Source organism: Polistes canadensis, unplaced genomic scaffold, assembly GCF_001313835.1.
Source record: "Polistes canadensis isolate GaletaPanama2010 unplaced genomic scaffold, ASM131383v1 scaffold_53, whole genome shotgun sequence".
In the NCBI taxonomy this organism is placed as follows: Eukaryota; Metazoa; Arthropoda; class Insecta; order Hymenoptera; family Vespidae; genus Polistes; species Polistes canadensis.
In genome coordinates, this window is record NW_014569600.1 from 182,916 (window position 1) to 193,197 (window position 10,282).

The 10,282-nt window shown below is 29.5% G+C and overlaps 1 protein-coding gene across 5 annotated transcripts; it reads right to left on the reverse strand.

Annotated features, from left to right (window-relative positions):
* Positions 1-100: 100 nt before the first annotated feature.
* On the reverse strand, positions 101-9,742 carry LOC106785597 (THO complex subunit 2). Of its 5 annotated transcripts, none has more exons than XM_014746210.1 (29): positions 9,673-9,742; positions 9,295-9,534; positions 9,100-9,143; positions 8,662-8,753; positions 8,466-8,579; positions 8,271-8,386; positions 8,008-8,138; positions 7,512-7,891; positions 7,251-7,429; positions 6,554-7,146; positions 6,221-6,455; positions 6,008-6,125; positions 5,760-5,922; positions 5,489-5,670; positions 5,038-5,322; positions 4,843-4,955; positions 4,521-4,716; positions 4,309-4,437; positions 4,059-4,187; positions 3,719-3,976; positions 3,471-3,619; positions 3,063-3,192; positions 2,832-2,937; positions 2,671-2,711; positions 2,482-2,595; positions 2,340-2,400; positions 2,199-2,260; positions 375-439; positions 101-236 (listed from the first exon to the last, which is right to left on the reverse strand). In XM_014746210.1, exons 2-29 carry the CDS (start codon positions 9,357-9,359, stop codon positions 206-208), a joined length of 4,281 nt encoding a protein of 1,426 aa, XP_014601696.1. In that variant the 5' UTR covers positions 9,360-9,534; positions 9,673-9,742; the 3' UTR covers positions 101-205. The 5 variants fall into 5 exon arrangements, with proteins under 5 accessions (XP_014601696.1, XP_014601697.1, XP_014601694.1 ...); XM_014746211.1 differs by having other exon boundaries at positions 2,482-2,592; positions 3,063-3,195; XM_014746208.1 differs by having other exon boundaries at positions 3,063-3,195.
* Positions 9,743-10,282: the final 540 nt, after the last annotated feature.

The window sequence follows — 10,282 nt, forward strand, 5'->3', positions numbered from 1 at the left end:
AGTAGTTACAATCAAGTGCAAGAAAGCACATTGAATAATATGAATTGAATGAGAAATAGTTTATTTTATAAAAATGGACGTTAACGTAATATACAAATTATCCACTAGTTTTTTTCTTTATTATGACGAATTCTACTTTTAATTACATGCAACATCAAACGTAATATATAAAATGTTAAATCAACATTTTTTCTGTTGCCGTGCATCATCTTCGTTTAGGATCTGAACTCCTCCTAGTATACTTTTATTAAGGACAAATAGTTCTACTTAAATTATTTTAATATCTTGTTTTTTAAGATAGTTTTCTAAGCGACTCAATATAGAGGAGCTTAGATATTTTCTAATAATATTTTCTTCTTGTATAAAAAGGATATTGTTTGTCTCTGTTTTCACGTCCTTCACGTTCATGTGTACGTTCCTTAGTATACGGAGATTTTTCCTGAAAATATATTGATGAATAAATGTCTTGTACGCCTTGTGACTTCTGCGATTAACATTGGGTACTTGATAGTATCACCTATGTTTTCTCGTCTTTGCTACTGTCTCCCGTCTCATCTTTTCAATATACTCGAAGTGGACGTCTTTATCAACTAAGGGGCCAAGTAACAAGGTTAGAAAAATAATAACAATTTTACTTTTAATACACAAAAACTAGCCAAATGTGAACTTACTGCTTTATACATTTCTTTTTCTTAAAAAAAGAGAAAGAAATAAATATCTTCTCCTTATCCCCCCTGATATTTAAAGAATTACAAAGAATACTACCAGAGTACAGTTCACAGATTTTCATAATGAATGAACTAACGCAAAAAAGATGAGAAAGACAGTTTTATATTATGCACTTTAATTGTGCATTATACATATTTTCTATATGTACAAGATGAGGTGCCTAACTGTTTTATCTAAATATCTCCTTTCTTTACAATTGTATTAAAAAACTTTAAAGGAAAAAGTTGTACTATTATAGGGAGAGAATCTAATAGTAAAAAGAATTTTGTCTCAAGGTCATTTTTATAAGATTTGAAGATTAACTTGATTTTTTTTTTAAATAAAACTATATATATTTTTTATCGCTTTGCGATAGTTAGCGTTAAGACAATTTCATTAAGTTATTAATGAAGGTCATTCAAGATCAAATATGGTAGTAAAATAAACGTTCTTATATTACAAAAAATATTTGAAATTGTGACCATTTGCATCCAATGCAAAGCTATAATCGTATCGCTGAAATACGTACATGTCTTATTATTCATTGATATGCCCTATCGTTACAGTAGCATGCAAAGGTGTAATTTTCGTAAACGTGTAAAATAGCTGAATATATATACATATCTTATTTTCCGTTGATACGCCTTATCATTACAGTAGCATTGGCGTAAATGGTCACAATTTCAAAAATCTTCTATATTGTAAGAAAGTTCATTTTACTACAGCATTTGATTTTGAATGATTTTCACTAATAACTTAACGAAATTAAAAAAAGTAAAAGTAAAAGTAAAAAAAAGACCTTGAGAACAAATTTTTTCAACCATTAGATTCCCTCTTTGCAATAGTGCAAGTTTTCCTATAAAGTTTTTTAATACAATTGTAAAAAAGAATTAAAACAGAAGCCATCCAAACTTACAAGTAATATTCATGCTAGCTTTGACTAGAGTTAAATTACATAAATAATAATTGAATGGGTGTTTGGAAGAAGAGCTCATGTTTAATTCTGTTGTTCTCTATGTTAAAAATTTGCGGTATGCCCTTTTTCCAAACACTCATTCAATTTATTTTTACTCATTGATATTAATAGAAATTTTAATACAAGAACTTTTTCAAATTTCTATTATTAAATTTTTTAGACAATTTAGTATTTGAATTATTAAATTATCTTTAATGGATATTACGTTTAATATTGTAAATAACTTCTATGCTCTTCGTCAATAATGAATTTTAAGTATACAAATTATATCTTCAAGATATGGAAGAAATGTTACATAAAGGCTGATTATGAGTAGAATCAAATTTTTCCTTCTAATTTATTTTTTGATTATTAAGTAAATTTTTAAATTTTGATCTATTTAAATTATTATATTTATGTAATTTAATATATTGTTCTTGTAAAACATTAATCCTTTGACTACGGAATCAATAATAATTTTGTCTGTACCTTGTATCACAGATATATATTAATAATAATATAACATTTTACTTACTTTGCTATAATGATGTTTTTCTCTGTGTTCCGTTACGTCTCCATTTTGATGTACTCCTTTGGCTATAACATATTAATAAAAAAATATATATTATCATTAATCTATTTATATATACGAGAGAAAATAAAATTATATACAAACCTCTTTCGTCATCTTTTCTTCGTTTTTGTTCAGTTTGTACCAAAGATTCCTCAGCTCGATCCTAAATCAAACATTAATTAGAATTAACGATTGAGATCGTAGTATGCGAATCGAAAATAGAAATTGTATTTTAATTTCTTACTCTTTTTCGTCCTAACTTTTTTTCTCTGCGAAGTTCTTTTTGTTCGTCGCGTACTTTAGTTTTGCTAGAACGTTCCTTTTTTTCAAGAGTACCTTCTGTTCTTCTACCTTCCTGCTAAAAATATACGTATTTATTTATTATTTAATAATGTTTGAGATATAATTATAATTTTTTTTATTTATTTTTTACCTTTGGAGTACTTTCAAGTTTTCTTCTTTTGGCTTCTGAAACTAATAATTCAAGTGTCTTGTATTAAATTCAATGGTTCACTAATAAAAAGTTGAATATTTATTTTTAAACTCCATAGAATCAATATGCATTATTAACATTAACTTTGATTGTGTACAAACCTCTTTCGGTTCCATCCGGTGTTGGTCCTGAACTGGCACTACTATTTGACACACTAGAAAGATCTCTGTCTAAATTATCCACGCCACCGCTATAATAATGTTCTTCCTATAATCAAAGTTATATTAGTAACAAAAAAGTCGTCATGCATTTATAAAAATCCATAAAAATGATTACATTATATCAGCACAATACATATGTGTTTGCATAATACATTATAATAAATTATTTACCTTGTAATATTTGCGATCTTTTTTGTCGATGCTATCGTCTTCTTTAGATTCCTCCTTTTTGATGTGTTTTTCTTTCCCATCTGCAACATCTTTACATTCTTCTTTTTTCCGAAGTTTTTCTGAACTTTCGCTGCTAGAAATAAAGTGCGATGATATGAAGAAAAAGGTAATAAAAATGTAGGATCATTGGGTTTTCAAACGTAGATTTTTATGATAAGCAAAGCAGTGAATTTAGTCTGTGTCATGAGGCTAAAGCAGTTACAATGTAACTTTCTTTAAAATATTTTACTGGTCCTACAGTTTAAGTAGGACTAGTGATATTCAACCAAATTGATCACTGATATAAATATACTTAATATATAAATATAGGTCATGACTTAATGACTGAATAAAAAATAGATAACTTACTGATGCGCTTGATTTACTGCACTACGTTTTTCTCTTTGCTCTTTGTTTTCTTTTTCTGTTCTGGTATCACCATTACTTATCTCTTTACTAATTCCATTACTAACTTTTTCTACTGTTTCATTGTTTGATGCATCTTGTGTTTTTCCCGCCTGTTTAGAGAAAATTTTTTGCAAGATAAAGAATAAATTAATACTAAAAAGAAAAAAGGAAAAAGAAAATATTATCGATAATCATAATTAATAGCTGACCTTATCGCCAACATGATGAAAATCTGATTCACGTATCATACAGGAATTTCTAGCTCTTAATTGGCCGCTATAAGATATTGCTAGGATATGTAAATCTTGACGTTGGCCACGTTCCTCTTCTTTAACTTTATCAACCTTACGTTCTAATATTTGTGAAAGTTTTGATAATACAGGAAAATGTGGTAATATTTTAATTAATATTATTAAAGAATTTCTTATTTGCACGTAATCCTTTGAATCTAAACAAACTACAATGGCCTAATAATTGTAAAAATATTTTAATTAATAACAGATAATTCAAAATATAATTTTAATGATAATTAATATCTATAAGAAATACCTTTGTAATTTTATAATGCCATTTATGACATACATGTCTATAATTTTCAAAACCGACCATGTCATTTGCTTCTGAAAATTGATTGCTTACGCGAAATTTAGTAACAAATCCCGGATAGTTACTACATTCCTATAACGAAAAAATGTATAAATAATTTTATAAGTTAAACAATGTTAAGCTCTTTGTACTATGAATTAATTTGCAGTACATCACGAATCGTGCAAAGGGTTAAATGTACAGTATATTATACCTTGTCGAATATTGCTCTTTCTGAATGCCATCGCATCACTGTCTCCAACATGGCACATAAAAATCTGCCATAACGATTTGCTTCGTTTTCTGTACACGAAGTGACTGAATATGTGATATCACAGAAAAGCTGAAAGAAAATAAAATAACATTTATCAAAATAATATTAACGAAACTATATGTACATTTAATTACTTTCAAATTTTTACTTACTCTATCATAGCAAAGGAGTGTTGAAAAATTAGCTGTCTTTAATGAATGAATGGTATGAACAAATTTTGCACAGTACATAGCATCTACCGTTGTAAATGTACATCTAGGGAATAAACACAATTGCAAAAATTGCGTTATTGTTTCATTTTTTGCAGATTTTGCGCTTCGAGATAAAAACCAGGAATCTTTCTCTTGTCTGATAAAATATAACGAATGTATTAATAAGATACACTTATAACATGTTCATGCATAAATCAATAATTCATAATATGATTAAATATATTTCTCTACCCCTATTATTTTGAATTTTAATTTATATTACCTAAGATACGCAAATACTTTTTCAACGTGTTCTTCTTGCTTCCTTCTTTCATCTTGTAGTTTTTCTATTAAAGTGGTGTATCTTTCCTGTTCTTTCTTTCCTTTGCTAGCATTCTATTTATAGTCAAAAGATAATATTAATTATTAGTTTTTATAAAGAAAATATTGTAAGATTATGAATATTATATGTACAAACCATATCTTTGGAATCTGCAGCTTGAATAGCAAGTTGCTTTAATTTATTTATTTCTCTTTGATAACTTTCAACAGGAACGTACAGATCATACATAGACAATGACCAAAATGTAACTAGAAATTGTGGTGAAATATCTTCCCATACTTTTAATGGATGTAATGGTCTAACTGATTGAGCAACTGGTGCCATTACAGCTTGTGCAGCTTCTGCGTACTTAGCCTGTTTTACAGCACTAGACATTTTCTTGTAATTTGGATCAGCTTTACGAAGAGCGTCATATTTGATCTTAAGATGCACACATATAAAATATACATTCTATGTTACTTACAATTACTGTGACATATAAGCGGAATCTACCACATTTATTAATATTATTAATACATTAAATGCAAAACGTTTATTACTTCAATAGTCAATGTATTAAGTAAAATATTGAATAAAATGTTCTTACATTAATGGCATGTGCAAACATTGGTCGTGCAAGAAAAAATGCAACATCTGCGTGTATATGATTGTCCTGTAGCATAGAATGTATAGATGGTAATCTTTCCACATATTCATCTACTGTCATTGTAGAACCCAAAAATGTACCAAATTGTACTAATGTATCCTGGCATTGATCATATAACTTTCCTATATATAATAATATTTAAAGACAAACAATATTGTTAATTATTATCGTTTAAACAAATGTCTTGCTTGACTGAAGTATTATTACGTACCAACAAGTTTCAGATGAGATTTATCTGTTTCTCTGTATACAACGCAATGTTTTTGTTGTGCCATTAATAAACAGAGAGCTACAGCTAGATCATGTTCGGCAAGTGCTTCTTTCAAACGTTGTGATGATTTCTTCGTATTACGAACCTGACTAAAATATCCGGCCTGAAATATAACATTAAATAAAAAAATATATAACATATGGTAAATTAGTTTATTAATTTATTATTTTTTTGATCAAATATATTACCTCATTTTTCAATAAATCTCCTCCAGCCATGGCATCTAATTGATCAGCAGTCATTTCTTCGGCAGCTTCAATGCCTGCCATCTTTTGTACTATTTCTTTTAATATCAATAAATCTAAACTGAAAGTAACATTTATTTGTAAAAAAAAATGTTCTCATATAGCTATAAATATTTGTTAAAAGGTATCTTCATTTAAGAAGAACATCTAAATTACCTCTTTTGTGCTTTAAGTTGATTCGCTACATACTGCAATAAACCTGTAAGTTCTATATTATATTTTTTAAAAATAGCACCACAAAATGATGCAAGAGATTGTAACCATAAAGATATACTGGTTCCATCATGTTTGAATCTATCCCTATCGGCCCCTGCTAATGCCTCCACAAGACAATATCCAAGTACATCATAAGAAATGTTTGTTAAATATTTTAATGAGTCTACGACTGGTCCTGTAAATGTCCCATTTTGTAATAAAAAAATGTTCTCTTTTAAGTTTGTTTTATAATAAATAATATCATATTTTGCTATCAATAATAAATATATTTACCTATGAGATTATCATATAATTGAATCTGTATAAGAACATAATCAAACAATACCCCAGGAGAAGAATGAGTTAATTTGCCAATCGACCTCCCAACAGGTTTAATTGTTTCCTTGCTGACTCTTTTCATAATTGATTTAATTTTTTTCTGAGCATCTGCTCGTTTTCTGAGTAGAGCCGCGTGTTGAAGAGGAGTGTCATTTTTCCATCTTGCGTACAAACAATAACGATTTTGATATGGATAGTATTTTAAAATATTCCATAATTCTTCAGCTACGCAACAATTACAATCCATGAAAGATAATGATGGTAACAAGGCTACATCAAGTATTGTTAATACATCATAATAAAGGGTACTGTTCTTGTCAACTGGTAGCTTGTTTGCATCTAATGGACACTGTTTGATAGCAGCATGACACAATCTCATAACTTTATATAACAAAATAGGATCATGATGTAAGTTAGGACCAAGAACTACTAACATAGGTAGTAATTGATCATGTATTTCTTCTAAACTACATATTGGTTTTGGTGCGAGAGCATTTTTTAATGGAGGGACTTTTCGACCTTGTAATTTAGGTGATATTATGCAATATCTGAAATATAGATAAATGCATCATGACGATTAGCAAATAATTAAATTTTCAATATACATTTTGCAAATTGTAAATATTATTAAATAATTATCTAAGTAGCTTACTTTCGATAGACAGGCTCAATAAGAGATTGAATCATCCTGCATAGTGCTAATGCGATAGGACGTTGATCTGTAAAGCAATGTTCCGGTAATCGACTAAAAAGAGCTTGCGTTACCTCCCAAGCTCCTATTTCTAATAGTGCTTCGCATAGACCAAATTTTTGGTTACTTGCATATTTAACCTATTAGATATATAACAATGAAATTGTGTAAACGAATAAATAATATTATAAGGGTGTTCTTTGTAATGTGATTTTAAAATACCTGTGGATTTTCTTTCTCTTCTGGGACCTCTTCTTTATCTTTAGTTGAAATGACACTTAACTTACGAACGTATTCTTTAGCCTGCTTCAATGCTTGTTCGTATTCTTTAGTAATGGTTTCATCGTCTGGTACGAGCCAAGGAAGCATATCATCCAATTGTATTACAGAATGTTGTAGCATCAGCGCTGTGAGCTTTTGCAGGGAAAACGGAGTTCCATTGACAGTAGAGCTGTATTTAAATCCTAAAACTTCACAAAGTACTTGCTGGTCGCTCATATACGAACGAATTAAAGGTATAAAAAATGCATCAGCTTCTGATCGATTTTCAAAGGTCTCTAATAAAATGTCAAGTACACGATTAGGATCAAGGTTGAAATATCCTGAAATAAAGATATTTGAATTTTCAGCTGTATTTGTTCTCTTTACATAAAAATATTAATTTTTTCTATCAGATTATTTTTTTACTGCTAAATCATTACGTAAACAATAGTCGTACCAATTAATGACTTTACTATTTCTAAAGTTGACGCCACTTCACTTTCTGGACGTTCTTGATTCAATTCTACAATAAGTTTGGAGTAACCTTCACTTTCTTCTCTGAATAAATTAAATTTTCGTTGTTTGTAGCTGAAATATGAAATGAAAAATAAAAAAAAATAGTACTTTTGTTATAGATCCATATATGGTTAATATGTTATTTAAAAAAATAAACAAAAGTATTCTAATATAATGTATATTATATTAGCCATATCTACGTACTATAATTTCGTTTTCACTTTAATAAATTTTGTTTGAAAACTTCGGTTTTTTAATGTTCCTACATCTTGCAATGTTTCAATTTCTAAACGTTCTTTTATTATTCTATCTGTTAATACCTGAAAGATGAATAATATCTTTTTAACAATTTCAATTGCTATAACAACGATGAAAATTAATTTAGTCATATAACGGTACCTTTTCCGATTCTTTTACAATATAATAAAAGTTATTCCTATCTTCGGTGTGAACTTCTGCATCAATTAAGGTAAATATATCAACTATTGCTGATGGTATCGCCCAATCAATATTCTGAAAATATATCATGCAACCTGTTATCATCGCTTCTTGTCTTGCGATGACCGATATTATGAAATATGAAAATAGAACTTACAGTAACTTCGCTTAATGTTGCAATAACATTATCCTTTTTTATGTTTCCACGGATTCCATTTGAAATCAATTCGTATAATCCCCGTCTCCATTCTGTAAACATCAAATGAAAGAACAATATTAATTCTTTTGTTCCAACTTATCTGCATACATTACAATAAATTAAAACAATATACTAAAAACGAATGTAAATACAAATTGAGACCATAGTACGCATTGACGTTATATTGAGTCAAAATAATTATTGTAGAGTAATAATCAATGATTTATGCAATAATTATATAATTAAAATGAATAATAAGGCATATGTATAGCCATAAAAAAAGAAAAAATTGGTTAAAAATGCAATGCTCGTAAGAGAATGTTTTCCAGATGTAGTAAAGGTTTGTTATATAGCCTATTTAAAATGCACGAAAGGGGTAAATGTAAAACAACTTACCAGCTGCGTTGCCTTCCTTAAATAAGTGCTTGATTAGCTTGAGGCTGCAAACAGTTGTTAATTGACAATTAACTCTTCAGAAGAGCGAGAAACAGGAGAGATAAGTTGCAACCATCAATTCTCGGATAGGACCGAGAGTATCAATTCAATATTAATCAGGCGCGCTTTTGGCGCAACATCGTTTTAACCACTTACAAGTCATTTTTTCCATGCTTATCCCAAGTTTTCCATATCTCAGAATTCCAAACTTTACCGGCCATTCCAATTTTAATCAAAGTGCTTTAAAATTAAAAACAAACGTATCGACATCACAGGTTAGCAGATCCCATAAACCATTACTGCAAGCGTCTAGCAACTTAATCACGATGTCTGATCGTAAGCTCGTGTCCGTAAAATGAACCCAAACTTCTTCCGACTCGATTGGTATGAGAGTGCCTGATCGAGATTCAAACGACCAATCAGAGAATTTTATATATACATAGTTATTTGACCGCTAATGAAAATCAACCATATGCTCAATCATGAAATAAAAATGAAAAAAAGTAATGATTAAAAATGAGAAAAAATAATCACATGTCGTAACTTTGATGATTCTGTTAAGATGAACTCTTTACGCTTTCTTTGATTTCAATAAATTCTGATTTAAAATTTATACTTTATTTCGTTCGTATAATAGTCAAATATATTATTATTTAATTACTTGCAATATTTTTGTAATATTTTTTTTATTTTTATTTTGTAGTATTTTTTTTTAAGAAGTAATTTGTGGCGGTTAGTTTCCGATCAACACTGCCACCTGGCGACAGCCGACGTGATCAACCGTTTCGGCCAAGACCCGACTTCCGAGCGCTGACATCGACGTCACGGCTCGTCTCACAGCGCGACTTCTACTCGGCGCTACCACCGCCAGCGATGCCAAACCTCCCCGTTTTCTCCCGCTAACAATACACAGAAACGCGCGATCTTATCGACTCTCTTCTTCTACTAGTCCAGGCATATTAGAGTTTCACCTCGGAATGAGAGATAGTCGGCTATAAACTTGTATAAACCTTTATTTCAACACCCTAAAACTTGTCTCAAAACCTACTTATCGTAGGGTGTCTGCGACTACAGATATTCCAAGGTCAAAGGTCAAAAAATCGATTTTTTACACATTTATTGCAAATATCTCGTTTCCTATGAG